The sequence below is a fragment of the Dipodomys ordii genome, unplaced genomic scaffold (assembly GCF_000151885.1).
Source record: "Dipodomys ordii isolate 6190 unplaced genomic scaffold, Dord_2.0 Scaffold71, whole genome shotgun sequence".
NCBI lineage: Eukaryota > Metazoa > Chordata > Mammalia > Rodentia > Heteromyidae > Dipodomys > Dipodomys ordii.
The window spans coordinates 1,025,354-1,049,424 of record NW_012267287.1 but is presented as its reverse complement, the minus strand read 5'-3'; the positions used below and the strand labels follow the sequence as shown (position 1 = coordinate 1,049,424).

The 24,071-nt window shown below is 55.2% G+C and overlaps 3 protein-coding genes across 5 annotated transcripts in view; 2 read left to right on the top strand and 1 right to left on the bottom strand.

Annotated features, from left to right (window-relative positions):
- Positions 1-7,060: 7,060 nt before the first annotated feature.
- LOC105991260 (cytochrome c oxidase assembly protein COX11, mitochondrial-like) lies at positions 7,061-9,833 on the top strand. Its single transcript, XM_013023871.1, is given in 5 exon segments — positions 7,061-7,097; positions 8,681-9,197; positions 9,199-9,258; positions 9,314-9,426; positions 9,648-9,833. Coding segments are annotated over 4 exon segments (675 nt in total). The 3' UTR covers positions 9,375-9,426; positions 9,648-9,833.
- A 1,076-nt stretch (positions 9,834-10,909) lies between these two features.
- Tacc3 (transforming, acidic coiled-coil containing protein 3) lies at positions 10,910-22,706 on the bottom strand. 3 transcript variants are annotated; one of them, XM_013023923.1, is made up of 15 exons: positions 22,395-22,706; positions 22,140-22,279; positions 20,133-21,158; positions 19,114-19,189; positions 18,733-18,871; positions 15,928-15,980; positions 15,382-15,485; positions 14,414-14,501; positions 14,228-14,329; positions 13,247-13,323; positions 13,123-13,166; positions 12,396-12,556; positions 11,574-11,680; positions 11,354-11,474; positions 10,910-11,271 (listed from the first exon to the last, which is right to left on the bottom strand). In XM_013023923.1, exons 1-15 carry the CDS (start codon positions 22,554-22,556, stop codon positions 11,206-11,208), a joined length of 2,466 nt encoding a protein of 821 aa, XP_012879377.1. In that variant the 5' UTR covers positions 22,557-22,706; the 3' UTR covers positions 10,910-11,205. The 3 variants fall into 3 exon arrangements, with proteins under 3 accessions (XP_012879377.1, XP_012879378.1, XP_012879379.1); XM_013023924.1 differs by having other exon boundaries at positions 14,228-14,326; XM_013023925.1 differs by lacking the exon at positions 14,228-14,329.
- A 234-nt stretch (positions 22,707-22,940) lies between these two features.
- The window catches only part of Tmem129 (transmembrane protein 129, E3 ubiquitin protein ligase), a 6,320-nt gene continuing 5,189 nt past the window's right edge, over positions 22,941-24,071 (top strand). Inside the window, exons 1-2 of the mRNA XM_013023870.1 lie at positions 22,941-23,041; positions 23,743-23,982. Coding sequence (XP_012879324.1) covers positions 22,941-23,041; positions 23,743-23,982 — 341 coding nt within the window. The remainder of the gene's footprint in view (positions 23,042-23,742; positions 23,983-24,071) is intronic.

The following is a 24,071-nucleotide window of genomic DNA, read 5'->3' as shown; positions in this document are numbered from 1 at the left end:
GGCTTCCTGAAGCCATCCCAAGAGCCAGGCCTCAAGGGCCACCGTGTGTGGCGCAGCCAGAGAGCTGCTGTGTCCCCAACCAGTGCCTGGCACTTGGTCCAGACTTGGGTCCCCAGTTAGACTGACCACTTGGGCCCAGAAGCCAGGTGATCTAAAGGGATTCCAAATACTCCTTGCAGCCAAGGTTGGGGGCCTGGGTTTTCAGGCTTGAATTTGGGGACACCGGTGGGAGGATGGGGCCAAGAAGGACAGGTGGTGTCCCCAGGCCGGGGTCACCCAGCAGTGGCCACTGGTCCCAGCCTCCTCTGCCCCTTGGTGAATGGTTCTCTCCTGGCCCTCCCCCTGGGTCTGGAGGCTCCAGCCTCCCCCAGTTGCCCCAGCCTGAGGAAGGGGTATGTCAGCTGGCTTGCTGGGGTGCCTGGAGTCAGACAAGCCCAGGCTGGGGCAAGGGCACATTCCTGCCTTTTGGGAGTGGTGGGGGTTCCCAGAAGCCGAGGAGGGGGAGCCCCCGGCACTTCCTGCTTGGCCAGCCTGGGAGAAACGTGTCAACAACAGAAGTGCTGGCTCACATAGCCCTCCCACAGCGTGCTGGGACCTGGGGTCCCCTTTAACAGACCCTGGTGTGGGAGACCCCGGACCCCTGTCCTTGACAGATGTCCTGTGCCTGAGTCCTCTGGTGCCTGAGCAGCAGTGCCTGTGCCCGGAGCCTCTGCTGGGCCTCTGCCTGTCCGCCCACTGCCCTGCCAGACCTTCTGCCCTGGCTGGCGTGGCCAGGGGTGGCCTGGGAGGGGCCGGCAGGTGCAGGGCTCTGGGGTACTGTAGGAGCTACAGCTACAGGGGTGAGAGGCCAGGCGGGTGAGGGGCCGCTGTGGTGGTGAGTCCTGGGGACAGCTGTGTCCCTGGCGGGGGCGGGGGGGAGGATGGCTTACCAGCCGCAGGGCTGAGGTGAGCTCATGGGCCTGGCAGCCATGCTGCCAGCGGCAGAGGGGCTGGTGGAGAGCGAGCTGCACCGCGGGCACGTTGGGGCGGCGCGCATCCTGCCCGGCCCGCCCGCCCAGGGCAGGCCCGGGGCCAGGCTGGGCCTCCTAGGGACACTGAGGACACTCCCGGCAGCCCAGGGGTTGGGCAGATTGTGCACTGACGGGATTCACGTCCTGGGCTGGGAGCGGGGTCCGGAGGTGCAGGCCCCCCCCCTCCGGAGGCCCCGCCCACCCTGGGCTGGCCCACGTGGTGCCAGAGAGGGGTGAGCCATCCCTGCGGGCTGCTTCCTGAAGCCTCCGGTGCCCAGCAGGAGCAAGCCTCCTGCGGGAGTAGGCGGTGTTCACTGTGTGGCCCGCAGCCCCTGTCCCAGGCCCCGCCCAGTCGGCTCTGTGGGTGAGCCGCCCGAGGGCCGGGCGGGGTGGGGGGGTGGGGGGGGAGGGCATGTGTTTCTGATTCTTCAGTGTGAGAGATGCTCTGCTCCCTGGGGCTGGGCCGCCTGGCCAGCCGGGCCCAGGAGCCACTCAGAGGCCCCTCTAGGGCCACCGGGTTGTGCGGGACCCTGTTGCACAAATAGGGTAGGTCCAGGAGTGGCCTGGCCACTTTTCAGGGTTAGAGGAGCCTGAGGTCCACAGAGCCAGAACTTCAGGACAGAGACAACAGACCGGCCTGGGCCCTGCCCAGCCCTGCTGGCCTCCAGGATATGCTCTGGCCCGCGGCACCTTGTATGTGCCAACCTAACCCAGGATCTCAGCAGGAATGAGCCTCCAGCCTGTGTGGGGTGGGGACAGGGGACACGGTGAGGACAGCAGTGGCCGTCAAGGGGTACCTGGAGCACACCTAAGATGCCCACATCCCTCCCTTCCCACCCCCTGCCCTGCAGGGCACCTGCTAGGTGGCAAGTCTGCCCCCTCCACACTCACCAGGGCCTGAGCAGAGGACACAGGACACAGGACTCCGCAGACAGGACATGGGACATGAGACTCAGGACTCGGTACCCAGCAACACGGGACACAGGACTTGGAACATGGGGTATGGGACTCAGGACCCGAAACTCAGCCCCCTGGACACGGGACTGAGGCGTGTATAGGGTCTCACTGATGGGGCCCTGGGTTCAGGTGGGAGGTCTTCCCAATCTGGCCAATGACCCAGTGGTCCTGGGGGCTGGCAGGGCTGGCACCCGCCTCTAGAGCCAGCCCTATGGTTGGCACCTACAGCACTGGGCACTGGAGGGCTAGACCCGGGCCAGGGGCTGGGCAGCGGGCGGAGGTCCTGGGCAGGTGCCAGCAGCTCCAGGGCCCGCAGACCCTGGCAGAGGCACTGGGCCCCGTTGGCTGCGTCGCCCCTCTCGCTATGCCTGGCGACCCTGAAGTTCTCATTCTCCTGAGCTGACCTTACAGGGACAGCCTGAGTCACATGTCCAGGCCGGGCCACACTGGAGAGTGCCCCCAGCTCTCGCCCTGAGTCGCCCACCCTCCCATTCTCGGGGCCTCGGGAGCACACAGCTCCACCCCCAGGAGGCCCTGTCCGGCAGGCAGCACCGGCCATCATGCCCTGCAAGTCCCTGGCTCCCCAGGAACCAATAGACACAGGGCCCCGGAGACCCCGAGAGCAGCAGCAGTCCGCCTCTGCCACAGGCCACACCACCGCACACATGGGACCCTTCTTGGTGTGAGGGGGTGCCGTACCCCGCCCACACTCCAGCCCCTCTCCCCCCGTGGAGGGGGCTCTGCTGCTCCTGTGGCCCGGCCTGGGGCTGCCGTTGCCAGCGGGGCCCCCTGTACCAGGGAGCTGGCCTTCCCCTGGGACCCCATGCTCTTGACTCACCCCTGCTAGCCTGGAGGCCTGAGTGGGAGTGAAGGCAGGGCTGCAGAGGTGGAGGTCCTGGGTACCTGTCCCCCCTCCCTCCCTCTGCGAGGTCTGTGGATGGTGTGGCGGCAGGTTGGGGAAATTTTTGGAGGAGTCCCACCCACCCCTGCAGAATTGCAGAGATGAATTGAGGGGCGGACCTGAAAACTCCAGGGGACAGAGTGAGGAGGAGGTGCCTGGAGGCTCGGGCCGGGGGGCCGGGGGCCCGGCATCCGTGCCCGCTCACCATGGGGTGCACTGCGCAGCGGACAGTGTTCCACAGCAAACGATGCTATGGCTCCCTCTGCCCCAAGCGCCTTCAGTCCCCTGCCTGTGTCCAGGGCCATTGCGACAGAGGGAGCTGTGGACGGGCAAAGCCACTTTGGAACCCAAGACACATGTCTAGGGTCTGACAGGGGCCAAGAGGGCCCTCAACGCCCCAGGGTGCTGGTCTGGAGACCCTGTCCAGGGGACTGGGCTTGGCCCCACAGTCGGCTGTGGTGGGCCCGGCTTGCTCAGGCTGGCCCCACTGCGCCCCCTGCAGGCTGCCTGGCTCCGTGCCTGGTGGGGGGCGGGGGGAGGTCAGGGGCTCCGGGAGCCATGAGGGGACACAGGCTCCTGCCCCACATGCAGTGCCCCATGAGCACGCTCTCCTGCAGGGCACACTGGACACTGGGACTGCCCTAAGGACCAGTGCAGGTCCTCTTGTCCCCGGCTCTGTGGGGCTGTGCTGCCCACTGCCAAGTGTGTTCCTGTCTCCTCAGCGGCTGGCACCCCATCACGCTGGACGCAGCCCACATGGGGCCCTGCCAGCGGGTGGTGACTGGCCTGAGGATGGACCCTTCTGGATGGAGCTTTGGCAGACAGAGGTGCTTTGGGTTTGCCCTGAGCTGAGGGCATGGCAGTGCTGGCAAGCCCGGCCTGTGTGTGTGCGCACTCCTCCCGGGCCTGTCCGCTCAAGGCATGGAGGCTGGCTAGCCTAGAGACCGTCCTGCGGCCCAGGTGCAGGGCCTGAGGGAGCCACAGAGGCCTGGAGGCCTGGAGGCCTGGAGCCGTGCCTGCTGGAGGGCAGGGAGGGCACGGAGGGCCAGATGGCCCCTCAGAGGGCTGTCAGAACAAACCCCCCAGAGCCGGGCAGCCACCATCCTGCCAGGAAGCTTTCCCAGCCCGCCAACAGCCCGCTCCGAGGCCTGTCCTCAGGTAGCAGGACTCGAACTCCACCCCGGGGGTCCCGCTTCATGACTGGAAGTCCCTGTCACTTCCTCTGCTACCCTGCATTGCTCTTGGGTGTGGACCTGAGCGTCCGTGTGGAGGGACTCCAACTTTGCATCATCCAGGGGCTCTGCCGCCATTCCGTGGTGGATTTCTGTGACCTCACCTTCCCGGCGGCTCGCCCCTCCTCCCTCCACCAGCTCGAGCCCCTCCCCGCCCTGGCAGGAAGCTCACTTGAGGGAGGGGCGCTGTGTCCTGTCAGGAGGCACGGAGCTGCGGAAGTCCAGACTCCTGGGCTGCTGTGTGCCCAGCTGGGGTCATGTTTACCCGCGGAGGGCTGCTGCCAGGGCCCCGGCCTGGCCTCAGCACCCCGTTAACACAAGCTCCAGGATGAATGCCCATTCAACCACATAAGGCCTCTTTGTCCTGGGGAGGGGCCCCAGCCAGGACACTGCCCGGCGGCGGCGTCCTCGGCACGGCCCCCAGCACGTCGTGGCCCCACAGGGTCTTCTTGGACGGACTCTGGTCTTGGCTTGGAGAGGCTCGAGTGTGGGGACAGAGCCCTGGGCGTCGCTTGGAGGGGCTGGGAAAAGTCAGGCGGGCAGAGTTGGTGAGGAAGAGGCTTGGCCGCAGCCTTCTGCTCTGTGGAGCTGGTCTTAACAGAGCAGCTCTGATCTCCATGGCTGCCTGGCCCACCGGCAGATGAGGAAGAGCTGGGCAGCCTGTCTGCTTCATGCCGAGGGGAGGTACGGCCCACACCATCTGGCAGCCTCCCCTGGCCAGTGCCATGTCCCTGTGGCAACTGCCAAGCGGCCTGGCAGGCTGGTGGCCGGCTCCTAGCGGCTGTGTCTCCCCTAGGTGGAAGGGCGCCTGTCAGGAATGGGGTAAGACGCTGTTTGTCAGCAGGGTGGTGTCGCGATAGCACATAGGGTTCTGTAGACCTGGAAGTGTGGCATGGGGATGGGGGGAGTCCCAGAGCAGCATGCCCAGGGCTGCGTGCCCCAGGACTCTGTGGAAGGGGGGAGTCCCAGAGCAGCATGCCCAGGGCTGCGTGCCCCAGGACTCTGTGAGGCTTGTCACCGATCTGCCCTGTTAAGCCCAGACACTGGGGCTTCTGCTCCCAGACAGGCACTGTTCTCAAAATGGGCTGAGCACAAACTCATCCTCCTCAGACCTCCTGGAGTCCAGGGGCTGCTTAGGCTGACGGTCCCCCAGCCTCTGCAGCGGCCCCTCTAGCTCCCAACAGTGGACCTCACACTCCAGTCTTCTAGACGCTGTGGTCCAGGCTGGCATTGCCCCCTGGTGGCAGGCAGATGTATAGCCGCCGCCTGCTGGCGGCCCTCTCGAGGTGCATCCCGTGAGACCCATGGCGGTAGGCCTGGGACTGTGATCAGCCGCAGTGGCGGGGGGCGGGGGGGGCGTACCAGGCCATAGGGCCTCCCAGCCCTTGGGAGCTGGCTGCTGCCCACAGGGGGGAAGTCCTGCGATTCCATAGGCTGCCCTCTGCCTGTTTCCGGGCACTATGCTCTGAGACCTGCAGTGTAAACTCTTCCCCTGCCCCCCCCACCCAGGGACACAGGCCAGATGGTGGGGGGAGGCCAGGCAGGGTCCAGGGCCAAGGGTTCAGGTGCACAGGCAGGCCTTGCTACTGCCTGTCCAGAAGGGTTGTGGCTGGCTGTGTAGCCCCTCCAGGCCCCAGGGATCCCCTGTGATTGGCCTTCCTGCCGTGGACCAGCATCAGCTCAGGGGCTGGGCGCCTTTAGAGGTTATCTTCTGTTAGACCATGAGGTGGATGTCTTCTCGTTTTTTGCTGGTTCTGGGGCTTGAACACTGCCCCTGTGCTTTTATGCTCATGACTAGCACTCTTATTACTTTGAGTCACAGCTCCATACCCAGCTTTGTGGTGATTGGTGATGAGTCTTGTGAGCTTTTCTGCTTGGAGTTGGCTTTGAACCTTGATCCTCAGATCTCAGCCTCCTGAGCAGCTGGGCTTACAGGTGAGCCACTAGCACCCAGCCTTAGGCCTTGAGCTTTGGCCAAGAATAAGTATGTGTAGATCATAAGAGAGCATGTGCCTGATGCTGCCAGAAAACCTTGTCTAGGCCAGGTGTGGTAGTCATGCCTGTAATCCTAGGGCACAAGATTAAGAATATCATGGTTTGATGGGCTGGGAAGGTGGGTCAGTGGTAGAGCGCTCGCTTTGCATGCACGAGGCCCTGGGTTCAATTCCTCAGCACCACATAAGCAAAAAGAAAAAAGCCGGAAGTGGCGCTGTGGCTCAAGTGGTAGAGCGCTAGCCTTGAGCTGAAGAGCTGAGGGACAGCAAAAAGAATATCATGGTTTGAGATCAGGCCTGGTAAAAAGTTAGGAAGACCTATCTCAAAAACATGTCAGGAGTGATGGTGTGTACCATGATCTCGGCTATGTGGGAGTCATAGGCAGAATTGTGGTCCAAGAATCAGAAAGACATAACTGAAGCAAACAAGGGCTGGGCACCTCCTGCCTACTCAGGAGGTTCAGATTTGAGGATTGTGGCAGACAAATCTGAGATTCTTATCTCCAGCTAACCAGCAAAAAGCCCAGTGCTGGTGGCTCACACCTGTAATCCTACTCAGGAGGCTGAGATCTGAGGATCATGGTTCAAAGCCAGCCTGGGAAGGAGACTGTGAGACTCTTATCTTCAATTAACCATCAGAAAGCTGGAAGTGGTAGTGCAAGGAACAATATATATTGTGATACTCAGTTTAATAAAATCTTCATAAACTTTCCTACCGGGGCTGGCTTCAAACTGTGCTCCTCAGATCTCAGCCTCTTGAGTATCTAGGATTGCAGTGTAAGCCACCAGTGCCCAGCTAATAAAAATTAACTTTTAACATGGAAGCAAGCAGTTCCTTTAAAATAACCTTTTATCTCTGAATGTCGTGGGTGTCTTACTACATATAATCCCCACCCACATACAAAGGAGCTAGTGAGACAAACTTCAAAATTAATCTTAGACACTAAGGGTTGTGTGTGCGCGCCGATGCTCGGGTCTGAGCCCCTGCTGCCACACTTGGCCAGTGAGTCTGTTTCAGGGGACATGAACTACAGTACAGAAAAGGCCTTCTTGTTTGTTTTTTTTTTTTCTTGTGGGTTTTGAGCATAGGGCCTCATGCTTGCTAAGCAGGCCCCCTACCTGAACCATATCAGACTTCCAGCCCTTCTCCGTGCTGGTTATTTTTGATAGACTCTATTTTGGGCTTCCTGTTGTTGCTGAGAGGCACAGGACACCATGTTTGTCTTTCCGCCCCATGGACTTTTTTGCCCAGACAAGCCTTGAACTGTACTCTTCCCAGTCTCAGTCTCCCACGTTATTAAGTTTACCACTGTATTCAGCTGTGGGTTGAGAAGGGCCTTGAAAACCAGGTTAGCCTCCAACTGCTGCCTTCCCATGCCCAGCCTCCCAACTGCCGCCTTCCCATGCCCAGCCTCCAGCTGCCGCCTTCCCATGCCCAGCCTCCAACTGCTGCCTTCCCATGCCCAGCCTCCCAACTGCCGCCTTCCCATGCCCAGCCTCCCAAGGAGCTAGGACCACAGGTGTGAGCCACCAGGGCGTGGCGCCTTCATCCCTCTGTCTTTAATTTTCACATGCTTCTCTATATGGTTTCATTTTGTCCATTTTACAAAGCTTTGCCTGTATTAGTCTCTACATGTAGTTATTAAACCTGTCAGAATGATTTGTTATGTATATATAGGTCCTACTATTGCAACCAATTAGACCAACAGACCCAGTTTATTTATTTATTTATTTATTTATTTTTATTTATTTATTTTTTTGTTGGTCGTGGGGCTTGAACTCTGGGCCTGGGCGCTGTCCCTCAACTCTTCAGCTCAAGGCGAGCGCTCTACCACTTGAGCTACAGCGCCACTTCCGGTTTTCTGCTGGTTTATTGGAGATAGGAGTCTCACGGTCTTTCCTGCCCGGGCTGGCTTTGAACCGCGATCCTCAGATCTCAGCCTCCTGAGTAGCTAGGATTACAGGCGTGAGCCACCAGCGCCCGGCCCAGTTTATTTTTTGTTGGTGATGGAGTTTGTCCCTGTGCTCAAGGCTCTAGGTGCCTGACCACCTGAGTCACAGTACCACTTCTGGTTTTCTGATGGTTAATTGGAGATAAGGGCCTTTTCTGCCCTGGGCCAGCTTTGAACCAAGATCCTCATATCTCAGTCTCCTGAGTAGTTAGGAATAAAGGTGTGAATCACCAGTACTTGGCCAGACCCAGTTTTTCAATTCCAAGTTCCACAAAGATAAAATTCAAAGTTGCATAAATAGGGAGCAACTTAAGTGTATAAAAGTTATCATCTTAGCCTCTTGCAAGCACAAGAAATAAAAGGATTAAAAACTACCCAAAAACCCATCCAAAAAAACTGCAAGTGTAGCTGTGGCTCAAGTGGTAGAGAGTGGGCCTTGAACACAAAAGCCAAGCTCATGCCCCAGCACCAGAATAAACATGGCCAGAAGTAGAGGTGTGGCTCAAGTGGTAGAGTTCAAACTCTACCGAACATAACAAAAACACCAGCAAGGCCGCGCCCTGTGCGGTGGCTGGCGCCGGTGCCCCCCTGCAGCTGGGTCGGCCGGGCGGGTAGGACCTTTCCTTAGGCCCAGGTGGACAGAGGCCGGAGGTGAGGGGAAGGCTGGGAGGCGGCTCGGGACATGGGGGCGCCCGGGCCCGGAACCACTTCGCCCGGGCGCAGGAGGACGAATGGCAGCGGCGGAACCGGACGCTGCTCACCTACGTGGCCGCGGCCGCCGTGGGCATGCTGGGGGCCTCGTACGCGCCCCTTTATCGGCTCTACTGCCAGACTACAGGACTTGGTGGATCAGCAGTAGCAGGGCATGCATCAGACCAGATTGAAAACATGGTGCCTGTTAAGGACTGGATCATTAAGGTGATCTTCAATGCAGACGTGCATGCCAGTTGCCAGTGGAACTTCAGACCTCAGCAAGCAGAAATATATGTGGTACCAGGAGAGACTGCACTAGCATTTTACAAAGCTAAGAATCCTACCGACAAACCAATAATTGGAATTTCTACATACAATGTTGTACCATTTGAAGCTGGGCAGTATTTCAATAAAATTCAGTGCTTCTGTTTTGAAGAACAAAGGCCTAATCCCCAAGAAGTACATTGATCCGGAATTTGCTGAAGATCCAAGAATGGTGAACGTTGATCTCATCACTCTTTCTTATACTTTTTTTTTTAAGGTAAATAAATATATTTGTGTGTGTTGGTCCTGGGTCTTATACTTTTTTTGAAGCAAAGGAAGGGGAAAAATTGCCACCTCCAGGCTATAACTGAAGTAGCAACCAAGACCTGCTTCAAATTTGTGATTTTTGAAAAATCATTTATCCTGCCCTCTGTTTTTTTTTTTTTTTTTGGGTCTGGTTGTGGGGCCTGAACTCTGGGCCTGGGCGCTGTCCCTCAGCTCTTTAGCGCAATGCTAGTGCTCTACCACTTGAGCCACAGCGCCACTTCCGGCTTTTTTCTTATGTGGTGCTGAGGAATTGAACCCAGGGCCTCAGGGCATGCAAGGCAAGCGCTCTACCATTGAGCTACCTTCCCAGCCCTATCCTGCCTTCTCTGAAGAGAAATATTCTACAATCGTGTAAATTGAAGCTTCTATTGTTAAATGGCTCTGCTTTTCTTTTTCTCTAATTTATCCCACTTAAAATAGGTTAAGCTTGTACCATACATGCCTATGAAGAATATGTGACTGTTTAATAACACACTGACAGTATTAAAAGAAACTGCTTTATACTTTTTTTTTTGGGGGGGGGGTCCGGTCATGGGCCTGGGCGCTGTCCCTCAGCTCTTCAGCTCAAGGCTAGCGCTCTACCACTTGAGTCACAGCGCCACTTCCAGCTTTTTTCTTTTTGTTTATGTGGTGCTGAGGAATCAAACCCAGGGCCTCAAGCATGCAAGGCAAGCGCTGTACCACTGAGCAACCTTCCCAGCCCCTGCTTTATACTTTATATATGCATGAGTTTGATGGTCCAGCTTAATTCTATAGTTTCCTTTTTGATTAGTAACCCTTCATACTTTTAGCAATGAATCTGAAAAAGTTTTAAAGAATTTATGCTCCAGATTGTTTAGGTCAGGCCAGAACATCTAGCTACATATTTTGCTATCTCCAAAATATTTGGCTGTTTATTTCCTTCAACGTAAACACTTATTATTTTAGATATTCCAAGTGGAGAAGAGTCACTGAGGACTAAGAGCTTTTTTTTGACGACTTCAATATCTGTGGCTGTTTTACTTTCAGAGTACTGAATAGGTAATTATTTGGAAATTATGGTGGTATTATTGAAATAAAATGCAAGAATTATATATATCAGGCTATATTAGCATTTACCTTCATAGTTCCAACTCTAGTTAATACTAAAACACAAGGGTAGGATTGTGAAGATGTACTGATGTAAAAGTTCTTTTGAAAACAAGACTAAAACAAAGATTATTAAATTATTTTAATAGTAAAAAACAAAAACAAAACAAAAACAACACCAGCAAGCTGCTGGTGGCTCACACCTGCAATCCTAGTTATCCAAGAGGCTGAGATCTAGGGGACCATGGTTTGAAGTCAGCCTAGGCAAAAAGTCCAGACTCCATCTCCAAAACAGCAAAGAGCTAGGCTGGAAGTGTCTCAAGTGACAGAAAACCAGCCAGGCAAGCAAGCTAAGTACAAGGCCAAGTTCAAACCCCAGTACTGCCAAACAACAAAAAAGCAAATGTTAGCTGGTCATGGCGGCACAGCTAGGCAGGGGTGGCAGGGCTGCAGCCCAGCATCGCCCCAGGGAGATAAAAAGGAACTAAACAAAACAAGACCAGGTGGTGAGTTCAGTTTGAATGTAGAGAAACTTTATTTAGACTTCTTTTAAAAATCAATCTAGTTTAAAAGTAAGTTGAGGTAACAAGAACTCAAAACTAAGACAAGTCAGACAGACGTAGAACAGACAAGTGGACAGAGGGGAAGGCAGACTGTGGTCAGACCTTGTCCATCTTGGAGATGAGACAGGAGAATGGACAGATGGATGGACAGACAGGAGAGGGCTGTCTGAGCTCAGATCTTGACCCTCTTGGAGATGAGAGAAGACTGGACAGGTGGACGGAGAGACGGGAGGGCTGGCTGTGCTCAGATCTTTTCCATCTTGGAGATGAGGTCATCACAGATCTTGGATAGTTCCTCGTTTTCTTTAGTCTGAAGGGAAAAAGGGGCACTGTGTCTGAAGATGATCAGGGGGAGCCCTTCTATCCCAAGGCCGGCGGGTCCTGTGCCCCACCTTCTGCTCCACAGTCTTCTCCAGAGACTGAATCTGCATCTGTGCCTTCCTCAGGCTGGCTTGGAAGGCCAAGGCCTCTGCTTGGGCCTTGCTTCGGACCTGAGTGATCTCCTCATTTGCTCTGCAGGGGGTGGGGGCGGAGACAAAGGTGGGCTCAGTTCAGAGGCATCCCTCTCTCCCTCCCTCCCTCCTGCAGTCTGGGGTCTGTGCCCGCACTCACAGTTTGAGCTTCTCCTCTGCGTGGACCTTTAGCACCTGGTACCGCTGGCCCTCCTTCTCAATCCTCGCTATGTACTCTTCCACACACTTCTTTAGGGAGTCTTCATTCTTTAGGAGGGAGCACACACAACGGTTGGTGGTGTGCCGTTGTATCAGACCACTTGGGCACTGAGCCGAGGTGCAGGCTGCAATGTTGTCTGGGGGGCGGTGGGGCATCCAGCCTACGCCACGCGCTCCTGTGGCCTTCCTCCCACAATGCACTCCGCAAACACCCCATGTCCACAAAAGGCTCAGTGCTGCTTGGTGCTGGAATCTTAGCTACTTAAGGAGGCTGAGATCTGAAGGTCATGGTTCGAAGTCAGCCCAGGCAGGAAAGTCCACCAGACCCTCAGCTCCAGTTACTTACCAAAAAGCTGGGGATGGAGCCATGGCTCACGTGGTAGAGCATTAGCCTTGAACACAAAGAGGCTCAGGGATAATGCCCAGGCCCCGAGTTCAACCCCAGACTGGCACTGATACCCCCCCTCCCCCCCGGCTGGTCATCACTGGCTGTGTGCACACTGTGCTCCTCATGACACGAGTCCTCGCTGAGGGTTTTTTTGTGCCTCTGGGGATCAAATTCAGAGCCATACGCGTGCCAGACAAGTGCTTTGCCAAGCAGCCGCAGCCCTGGCTCCTCTGCGGGGTTCTACCCTTCAGCCTGCTCTCCCCTTTCCAGAGTCGATGGGGTACGGGGCCACCTGGGGTCGGGGAGTGGGAGACCGCACAGAGGGGACACGGCCCGGTGCGGCAACACCGGGGCACAGCACAGCGCACCACGCACCTTGCGGTAGCCTTCAATCACCTCCTTCTGCTTCTCAAATCGCTTGAAGAGGTCGGAGAATGACTTCTCCATGGAGTTCAGGTCTGCAGTAAGTTGGTCTCTCTCCTTAAGAACCTTCTGGATTTTGTCTTGGGCAAGTTCTTTCTGTTTCTGGGTCTCCTCTTAAAGAGAGGCACCATGTGGGATTAGGAGCAGCTGCCATGCAAGGTGCCAGAAACAGCCCAGAAAACAAGGGCCGGGAGGGGCAGCAGGAGAGGCAGGTGGCTTGGAATAGGACTCTCAAGACGTGACCCCCTCCAGGTGACAAGCCTCCCTTTCCGTGTGCCCTTCCATGTCTGCCCCACAGGGAGCGCAGAGAGGGCAGGGGCAGGACACCCCAGTGAGACAGGCCAGGTGTCACCTGCTTTGTCTCTGCTCGACCTAGCCTGGACCCTCATGGGGACACCTCCACGGGCCGGGCCCCTGCGTTCCTGCAGAGGCCCCTGGACAGGGCCTTCTCGTGTGGGCAGGGCATGGCGGAGCAAAGGCCCCTTGGTCTGTGTTCTCCCATGGTCCTGTCAGCTTGGGGTCCAGGTGAGTTCCAGCCACATGGGTGGCCCACCTAACCCCATCCCACCCTCAGTGGTCCCTCTGTAAGGGGACCGTGGGAGGCGTAACACAGCAGGGGCCCAGCTAGGGCAGGGCTGACCACACCTGAGGACACAGGAAGAAGTAGCTGGTGTTTTACCCATTGAGTGGTGCACGATCGCTTCAAACCCGTCCACGATCTTCCTGTGGGGAGAGGGCTGGTGAGGGTCTGTGGCTGGTCACCGGGACAGGCCTGGGCCAGGGTTGCTGCGCAGCAGCCTTACCCCATCTCCAGGTACTTCACGTGGAGCTCCTCACACTTGCTTTTCAGCTCCAGGTTCTCCTGCTGAATCGCACTCACCTGCCAAAGCATATGCCTGTCAGCACTGCCAGCCCCGCCGGCCCAGTGTCACCAGGAGATGGGGCCGGGGCTGTGCTCATGTGGGCCCCCCGTCACGGAAGCCTCAGGGCCTCCGACGAGAGTACCCCGGAGGGTCTTCCTGTCAGAGACACAGGTCAAGTGAGGGCCTCCAGTTGGCAGAAGGCCGGCAACGGAGGGAAAGCCAGACTTGAAGTACAGAGGACTCGTGTGGACTTCTGGGCTTGTCCTGTAATATCATGGGGTCCTAAGACAGGGGTGGGATGGGTGCAGACGTTCCTACAGGTACCCTGGAACGACGGGGCGCGTCACGTCACAGGCCCTGGAGGGAACACACCGTTGGGGCCACAATTGGCTGTTTGAGAGCAGATGCTCCCCTGCTCCATCAGTGTGCACGTCCCTGAGAAGGGCTCTGGAGCCTCTTAAAACAGGCGGGGCCACGGGGACTAAAGAGGACGGGGTGCAGCGTGGGGCTTCACACCTGAGCACTGTGGAGACCTGGATTCTGGAGACAGCGTGGGCAGGTAACAGAGCGTCCTCAGGCTTGTAGCTCCAAGCACCATCTCAAGCCACTGGCCACCCATGAGATTCCCCCAGAGACCCACACTGCCGCCATTTCCCCATGGGATGGATGGCTGAATCTGGGCTGCCAGCTGGCATGTGCAGAGCTGCCAAGCGATGACTGGGCTGTGGGGAGGGATGCCACACCAAGGCTGTGCTTAGACCATTGGGACCTTTTTTTGTGTGTGTGGTTAAGGGGCTTGAACTCTGGGCCTGGGCGCTGTCCCTCAGCTCTTCAGCTCAAGGCAGGCATTCTACCGCTTGAGCCACAGCGCCACTTCCTGGGGCCTACTTCTTACTGCCCCCAGGCAGCCCGCGTCCTCACCGCCGCGTCCAGGTCCCTCTGGCTGTACTGCAGCACCTCCACGATGGGCCCAGTGGACGGCTCTCCAAGCCCAAGGACACGAGGGGACGGGCCAGGCGCCTGCTGGGGTGAAACAACCGGCCCTCAAGACCACCGCTCCCGCCCTCGGCCACACAAGGATTGCTCCGAAGAGGTTGAAGTGCTTACAGGAACATCCAGAGCGCCCAAAAAGTCCAACTCCACAAGCTTGGCTTCCAGTAGGTTTCTGGAGGCGGGCCTGTCTGCATCCTGCGGGCTGAAGATAGACAGCAGCTGGCTCACCTCATGCACTTGCAGGGAGCAGGGCACAGGGGCAGAGGCACCCAGTCTTAACAAGGCCTGTGTCTGGATTTATATCTATTTGAAAAGGTCTTGCCATGTAACCCACATTGGCCACAAACCCGTAATTCTCCTGCCTCAGCTTCCTGAGGGCTGTGATTACAGACATGCACTACTATATCCCATAGTGGCTGGAAACAGAAAATGCAGAATGGTATGTCAGGCCTGATGCCTCCACGGGCCCCAGCCCCCACCTCCCTCCTTCCTGCCATCAGCCTGAGCCACGCCTGATGCTTCGCTGCCAGGGTGGACTGGGCCGCTGTGAGGCGCGCTCTGCACAGCTGAGACCTCAGTGGGGGCCCACACCATGCCTTCCTTGGCTTTGGGGGTTTGACACCATGCTTACTTAGCATGCACTGTCTCATATTACAGAAACACACCCCTTTCCTTCCAGGGCAGGGCCAGCCTTGCTTCTCACATCGAACCCTGACACTGTCAGGCTCTGTCTTTGAAGTCAGCTTACCACAGACAATTTGTGAAGGATCAGGCATAGTGATGGGCAGTTTTACTTATGAAAACAAACCACTGCGTACACCCGGCCAGTTAGTGTGCAGACGTCGGCTGTGCATGCGGAGGTGTTGCCCGCCCAGGCTGGTGTGCATGTCAAGCACCAGGGTCTCTTTTTACCGGAGGGCCAGTTGCCTGTTACACGGCAGCTCCACAGCCTGTTCTGTCCTGCTCACTCGCCACAGTGGTTTATTTCTAGTTTAGACCAGCCCCTGGCCAATCAGGGCACCAGCTAACAGCCACCTGACTTCCTTGCTCGAGCCAGTAGTTTCACAGAGGAGGGGACATACCTGTTTATTTCTGGGACCACGGACACTGGCCGAAGAGGGCTGTCTTTCAGGAGTGGGTCAAACTTCAGGTACAAAGACTGTTTCCTCCAAGCTGACTCCTTAAACTAAGGGTAAAGGGTAGGGGACAGGGGAGGGGCAGTTACGCTTGGGATGAAGGGCTGGGGGTTGGCAGGGATCACTGCTGTTCCAGAAGCTGGGTGATCTTGTTGGGACAAGGGCCCTGGGAAGCCACAGTGCATTGTGCTGCTGGCACCAGGGTGCCTACTCGTGCTGCTCAGGGCAGGCGCCTGGGTCAGGACTCCGGGAGGATCACAGGGTGCCATGAGACAAGCTGCGGGAAGGGCTATCTGAGAAACCCTGGGTCAGGACTCCGGGAGGATCACAGGATGCCATGAGACAAGCTGCGGGAAGGGGTATCTGAGAAACCCAAATCATTCCCAACAGCGGCTCTGCGGGTACTCTAGCTGTCAAGCCCCAGGGCTGCTGAGCGCACTAGGGCCTGGACCAGGAATGGGATACATAGGTGTGAGGTTGCTGGGTACCTACCGAGTTAGTTCCAAACTGCTCCAGATAATCCACCTCGGCACAGGTGCCTAGAACTGAAATGGGGAGAGTCACAGCTGCGGTCACCTCCTCTGTGCCCTGGGCACCGACAGATACACACCAGCGCTCCCCGCACGCTCAGCTCTTTGAAATACATGCAGGGAGATCCCAGCCCTTGTGGGGCTCTGGCCCGGCCCCCAGCTGCACACACAGGAGTGACCGCTCTCCTTCATTAACTGAGTAGCACGGCTCTGAACTGGGCACCGGCAGATACACACCAGCGCTCCCCGCACGCTCAGCTCTTTGAAATATGTGCAGGGCGATCCCAGCCCTTGTGGGGCTCTGGCCGGCCCCCAGCTGCACACAGGAGTGACCGCTCTCCTTCACTAACTGAGTAGCACGGCTCTGACTTGGCCTCATTCTCCTACCACCTTTGTCTTTTTTTTTTTTTGGGTCCGGTCGTGGGATCTGAACTCTGGGCCTGGGCGCTGTGTCTCAGCTCTTCAACTCAAGGCGAGCGCTCTACCACTTGAGCCACAGCACCACTTCTGGCGTTTTCTGCTTATGTGGTGTGGAAGAATCAAACCCAGGGCCTCATGCATGCAAAACAAGGACTCTACCACTGAGCCACCTTCCCAGCCCCTAGTTCTAGCTTCTTTTGCTCATTTATTGAAGATAAAGTCTCTTGGCTCTGTTCAAAACTCACTTGTTCTTAGATTCTCTCTGGTCAAGCTGCTGGCTTTGAGCCATGATCAGGTGAGAGCTACTAGTTCCCAAGTAAATGCTTTAAAAAAAAAAATTCCTGGGGCTGGGAAGGTGGCTCAGTGGTAGAGCACTTGCCTTGCATGCTCGAGGCCCTGGGTTCGATTCCTCAGCACCACATAAGCAAAAAGAAAAAAGCCGGAAGTGGCGCTGTGGCTCAAGTGGTAGAGCGCTAGCCTTGAGCTGAAGAGCTGAGGGACAGTGCCCAGGCCCAGAGTTCAGGCCCCACGACCGGACCCCCCCAAAAAAAAAGATATTCAAAGATCACAAACTCAGGGTGGGGAGAGGATGGGAAGGGATGAGAAGGGGAAACAAAGGAGGAGGCTACAATGCATGATAAGAAATGTACTCATTATCTTGTCCACGTAATTATAACCCCTCTGTACTGTATTTTCACAATTAAAAAAAAAAAAGATCACAAAGATACTCAAAGATTGTTAAGCTCAAGGCCCAGTCAGGGCTACAAAGAGATAATTAGATCAAAAATAAATAAGTAAATACAAAGAGATAGCACCAGTAGCTTGTCCTTATAATCCTATTCAGGAGGCTGAGATCTGAGAATTGCAGTTTAAAGCTAGTCCAGGCAGACTAATCTCAAAGACTTTTTATCTCCAATAATCAGAGAAAGGCTAGAAGTGGAGTTTTTTTCCCCTCCAGTCATGGGGCTTGAACTCAGGGCCTGGGCACTGTCCCTAAGCTTCTTTTGCTCAAAGCTAGCACTCTACCACTAGAGCCACGGGGCCATTTCCAGCCTTTTCTGTTTTATTTGTTGGTTGGTCGTGGGGCTTGAACTGTGGGCTTGGGTGCTGTCCTTGTGCTCTACAGCTCAAGGTGAGTGCTCTACCGCTTGAGCCACAGTGCCACTTCCGGTTTTCTAGTGCTCTATTGGAGATAAAGAGTCTCACAGACTTTCCTGCCCGGGCTGGCTTTGAACCGCAATCCTCAGATCTCAGCCTCCTGAGTAGCTAGGATTATAGGCGTGAGCCACCGGTGCCTGGCGATCAGCTTTTTCTGTTTATGTGGTACTGAGGAATGGAACCTGGGGCTTTGTGAATGCTAGGTAAGCACTCTACCACTAGCCACATTCCCAGCCCAGAAGTGGAGTTTTGACTCAGTCATGTGTGAAAACGTCAAGTGAGTTGGGCTCTGGTGGCTCACACCTGTAATCCTAGCTACTCAGGAGGCTGAGATCTGAGGATCACGATCTAAAGCCAGCCTGGACAGGAAAGTCTGTGAGACTCTTATCTCCAATTGACCACCAAGATGTTGGAAGTAGAGCTGTGGCTCAAGTGGTAGAGCACTAGTCTTGAGCAAAAAACCCAAGGGACAGTGCTTAGGTCCTCCGTACCGGTACATATGTGCGTGCGTGCGCACACACACACACACACATACACACACACACAAAGTCGATTAGATATGTAAGTAACCAAAATTGAGAGCTTATCAAGTCACTTAATATCCTTTAACTCAGTTTAACTCAGTTCTCAATGAGCTCACATTATCACAGTATTTCTCTGGTACTGGCGGCACCTTGTTGTTTACTCTGCCTTTGCTTGTATTTGCATCTCCTACCCACATCTTTTGCCTGGTTTTCCTAAGGGCGTCTACACTTTCCCATCTTCTCTGCAGTAAAGGCAGCAGTTCTGTTCTACCAAAGTTATTCCTCTCTCTCTGTTGGTTGTGGGGCTAGAACTCTGGGCCTGGGCTGTCCCACAGCTCTTCAGCTCAAGGAGAGCACTCTACCACTTGAGCCACAGCACCACTTCCAGTTTTCTGGTGGTTAATTGAAGAGTCTCATGGATTTTTCCCTGCCCGGGCTGGCTCTGAACCACGATCCTCAGATCTCAGCTTACTGAGTAGCTAAGATTACCAGCTCCTAAGTTATTCATCTTTTGATGGAGTAGAAGTTCATATTAAGTCATTTAGTGGTGTAACAGAGCAGTCTGGAGAATTATTACCTGCTGACAACAGCTCAACCAAGAACAGAACACAAATGCTCATGGGTGTTTTCAGGGGCACTGACAGGGACACCTCAGGCTCACTTACCCTCAGCTGGGTCTCTGAAGCTCTCATCCTTCAGCTCCTGCTGAGGAGACCCAGGTACTGGTGCGGCAGGATGGGCAATCAGCTCACTGTCCATGTGGCTTGTGGGAACCAAAGTGCTTGAGGAAGTCAGGGTTCCCTCCTAGAAGGAAGGCCAACGTAACTATATACAGTGGAGAACTCCTGGGTAGGGTGCTGCCTTACCCAGTTGCCTTAAAATAAGCCCAGAGGAGAAAGTTGCCCTGGAGAAGGGAAGAAGGCACGGGTGTTCCCCACCCATCACCAGATGGCCGGTGGCCTTTTCTACATAATGGACAACAGAGGTGACAGCAGAAGGCTGCACATGTGTGCATGTGTACCAGCAGACAGACCCCTGCTCCATACCTTGCCTTCTGCGCTCGGCGTCTCAGGTGCCACCCGTGGCACAGGTATACCATCTTCATGGGCTGAATGCAGCTGCCTGGAAAGATCGGGTCAAAGAGGCTAGCGTCAACCCCACATCTGCTGCTTCTAAGCTACCACACATCTCCTTCCGCGCTGCTTCACCTGAGATGGCCACACTCAAAGGTACGTCAAAGTACATGAAACATGGGCTGGGAATGTGGCTCAGTGGTAGAGCGCTGGCCTAGCATAGATGAAGCCCTGGGTTTGATTCCTCAGCACCACATAAGCAGAAAAACCTGGAAGTGGCGGTGTTGCTCAAGTGGTAGAGTGCTAGCCGTGAGCAAAAGGCAGCTCAGGGACAGCGCCCAGGCCAGTTACCCTAGTGCTAACATGCTATGCTTGGCTTCTGGAATGATAGCCCCCAGCTCCACTTGGTGACATGTCTGGGGCACTACCTTACCACAGTGCCAGCTACATTGTTTCCACCCAAGTGGTGGCTTGTGCTTTTTTTTTTTTGTCGTGGGGCTTGAACTCTGGGCCTGGGCGCTGTTTCTCAGCTCTTTGGCTCAAGGCTAGCGCTCTACCACTTGAGCCACAGCGCCACTTCTGGTTTTCTGGTGGTTAAATGGAGATCAGAGTCTCACGGACGTTCCTTCCCCGGTCTGGCTTTGAGCCTCCTGAGTAGCTAGGCTGACAGGTGTGAGTTCCTGGCTCCTGGCATTGTGCTAGTTTGTATTACGTCTTTGAGACGGGGTCTATTTGCCTAAGCTGGCTATGAACTTGAGATCTCTGTCTTAGCCTCCTCAGTGCCCAGAGTGCATCACACCTTGCCGTTTCACAATAGCTGAGGGAACTGCAGACTGCGTCCCACGGTCCCAGGCTGGCCGGCAGATCTGCCTCCGGCCTCAGTCCTATGTGCAAAGGCTGAGGGAATGCAGACTGCCCACTGGGGGACTCAGACCCTGGATCACACCACGGGAGGGCTGTCCTGGACACAGCCCTGTTCTCTGCCCACTTACTGGCTTGGCGGTGAGTTCTCAGGAGCCAGAGGCCCTGGGCTCAGTGGCTGGACCGCTGGATGCACTGATGTCATCTTGGGGCTTTCTGGGGGCTGGGCCTGTTGGCAACCAGATTTGGAGTCACCACCGTGCAGACAGGAATTTGGGTCATCCAGCTGGTCCCAGTCAATGTGGGTAGAGCTCCAGGAAGCAGGCCTGGGGCTGTCCTCCTCCATGCTCATTCCAGGTTTCTCTTCTGGCTCCTTGGGGACTAGCTCCTGCCTAGTCTCTGATCTCACGGGAGGCTGGAGGCCAGGTCTTTTGGCTAATCTCCTTGGTGGAGGAGGAATGCTTTTAGTGCTGGTACCATCTGAGAAGTCAAAGTCTAGCCTCAAGGAGTTACACCCTGAAGGAACATCCAGTTGGCTGGTGGCTTCTTCCCTAGGGCTTGGATTTGTAGCCTCAATAGGTGGCAGAAGGCTGGCTGGGGCTGAGTTCTCAGAACCAGATAAGCACACTTGGGGTGGGGACGAGGCCTGAGCTGTTAGCTCAGGGGTGCCCACAGCCTCGGGACAGGCTAGGGCCTCACTAGTTGGGTCTGTGGGGGGTGCTCCTCCATGCAGGCCTTCAGAGCTTGTGCCAGGTGAAGCAGCCATGACCGCGACAGCACAGTGGGTGCTTTCTTCGGAGGCTCCAGGAGGGGTCTCTGCCTTGGGTTCCAAAGCTGTCTCTCCAGGGGTGTCTTCTAGGATCTCTGAAGTAGACAGTAAGCTTTCATCTAATGAATAAGAGCTAGCATTTCCCTTGAAGGCTTGCCTAGGGTTGCCAGACATTTTGGGTGAGGTCGTGCAGATTTTAGGACTTCCTGGGTTCTGGGAAGAGCCTGAGGAACTTGTGTCAGCCAGGGGGGCTGAGCCAGGCTCCTGGGAACCATCCTCTCCAAAAGCTGAGCTTGTGTCCCTTGCAGGAGGGTCAGCATTGGCCACTGCTTCTTTCTCGAGAAATCCATTGGTAGCTCTGGCATCTACTTCCGTGGTGAACTGTTGGCTTTTTAGAAACAAGTGGAGTTAATACTAAGGAATCTATGAACTTTTCAATTAGATTCCAGCCCATGTGAAAACATTAGGTAAAGATGGAAAAACAAGAGTTTTTAGTCAACACCATACTCTTGATTAAATCCTACTGAATACAGGTCAGTGCTGGTGGCATGTGGGTCATGCAGTCTCTGAGAGACAATGCAGACAGAGGCACAACAAACCCCAGTGGGTATCTTGGCAAGCTTATTTTACTTTACTCTTTAGCCCACAGACTACAGCTACACGGCCAGGACAGTCTCTGCCTGTACGAATGCTGCCTTCAGACCCCACATTAACCATTCTGCTGCAGACTCTAACCCAGTGGTGCCTCAGACCAACACCACAGGGAGGCCAAAAGACAAAGCCACAGCCTCAGCCAGATAAGAAACCCTGCTGGACAGCAGGAGGGCAGAGCAGGGCTGGGAATTGGAGAGCAGTGAGCAAGTACATACTGCTTTGTTTGGTGCAAATGTCACTTGATCTTCAGATTGCTGGAACAGGCCAATGTCACATACCTTAGCTTGCCATTTCAGTGACTCAAATGAAGGGAACCTTATGTTCATAGCCCTGCTCTTTTCTCCTAGTTTAGAAATGTTCAATTAAAAAAACAAAACATTACTCGAGACTTCTCAGAGCTGCTCTCCTCCCTCCTAGGTGACAACCGGGCAGCACTGGCCTTCAGGACTGCAACCTTGGTCACCTCAGAGGACAATACTCCAACACTTTGTCATTACAGAAGCAAAGACGGCAAGGGCACAGTAAAGCAGTGTAAGTATGCAACTAAAATGAATTCCAAGTAGCTGATGATTAACTCTCCACTAACTGACTAGACCCTACATAAACTCCAGACGAAGATCAAGAGAAAGCCTGTCCAGATGGGATAGCCCTGTGCACTCTTTCCAGGACTCTGAAAGGGTAGAGTTGTGAGACGTTAAGTGGTTCCAATACTCACTTGTCTTTCTGTGTCCAGAAACAGTAGTTTTCTAACCCAACACTGTTATCTAGAGGAAAAAGAGCCTCATGTTTGCTGGACATGCTAGGACTTAAGATCCTGTGTGTCTGTGGGTCCCGCAGAGGTGTCTGGAAAGTCACCTGTTGGAGGAGATTAAGGAGAGAGCATCTATTCCATGACACAAGTGTTCATAAGCATACAATGCCACTCAGTCAGAGGTCTCCAGAGTAGGCAGACATTACAGCTCACACTTACCTTTGAAGCTTTTGCTTGGTTCCTGGGTGGCACATTTTCTTTCTGCGACAGACGAAGAACAGATGATCTTCCGGTAAGTTCTGGTGGTGAAAACAGGAAGTCACAATTTTCTGCATTTTTTTCACTGGCGATATTTTCGTCATTGAAGAACTGCAGACTCATTCTGGAAAAAGCAGAACATGCTCTTGTCAGTGTGTGGACAATTATGTGGCATCGTAGTCACCAGCACACCAGCAGAGCTGATCCACAGTGACAGAGATGTCCTAGTCTTGCACAGAACATCTGTACATCTGGTCAGCACACTGAAGCTCACTTCTCATGTAAGTAGCCTCTGTGAGGCAAAGCAGAAAAAGCCTTAGAATGCTTGTCCTGCTTCAGGCTGCATTGGAACCTCTTGGACCGAGAGCTAAAAGAATTTAGGCTGAGACAGAAAGAGAATCTGACACTTACACTCACTGTTGCATTACACCATGGGAGGCAGAAAAATGCTGGCTGTCAGAACACAAAAGAGCCAGAGGAAGCCACATATGGGCCAAATGGGTCCACATGGCCCCTTCCACATGGTATAAAGCCCAGCAGGCAGCTGAGGTCACGTTCATGGAATTGGAATGGAAGACAGTGATTCTAGTCCGCATCCCTCCTACTGAGTGAGGAATGGGACTGGCCAGGGTGCCTGCAGGGAGGAAGCCCAGAGAAGCTGAGAGAAGGCAAGCTATGGAGACCCCCCAGTATTCAGTGGATGTCAGGAAGAATCTACACAGGCCCTCTTGGCAAGCTCAGGATCTAGAGTGACTCCATTCTCACTCACCAGGTACTCATGCTGGTCCCCAGATCTGATCACTTTCCCACTCACAGCACCACTCACCCACTATGCACTGCAGAGCACTGACATGCTCAATGGAACCCTGTGGGTACTTGGTGAAGCCCTGGGAATTCAGGTTGAAAAGGCTGTGGGGGGTGGGCGTTACTGGGGAAGAAGTCAGCACAAAGGCAGGCTGTTGCTGACTCAACTTGACAAGTCCGCTGTGGTGCACATAGCGCTCACACTTTATAATCCAAGCTCTTTGGGAGGCAGAAGTAGCTGTGACAATAGTGAAAAGATCTTATCTGACAAATAAAGCAAAAAGGTCTGGGTGTGTGTGCACAATTGAGTGCTATGCTCTGAGTGTTTTCTACTATACCAGCCTTGTCTGTGGGAGAAGAGGTCCAGATGTCCATGGCAGGTGGTAAGATGGAGTTATGGTAACCCTTCAGGTAGTAATTACAGGAAGGAGAGAGACCCGCTCCCTTCCCCACGGACAAAGCAGCCACTGTGGTCGGAGACTGCCTAACGCCATCCACCTGGGAGGAGCAGCGAGTGGCAGGTGTTGGAGGTCAAGCGCTCGTTAGTGCAAACGGGCAGACAAGGTCGCCCCGGTGGCAGCGTTGAGGACGAGGCACGATCTGCGCCCCGAGGGACCAAGACCCACACGCGTCCTGGAAGAGGACATTACAAAGGCGACAGGAACGCGGGCAGACCCGAGCCTGTTTCCCAGAGCAGCCATGAGCAGGCCGACACAAAGGCCGAGGGGAGGAAGGCGAACGTGGGGTACGGCAAGGGCTGGATTCCGGGCGCAGCGGAGCCCGGGCGTCCCCGAGGAGCGGGCGGTCCCGGGGAGGGGCGGGCGGCGCGGGTGG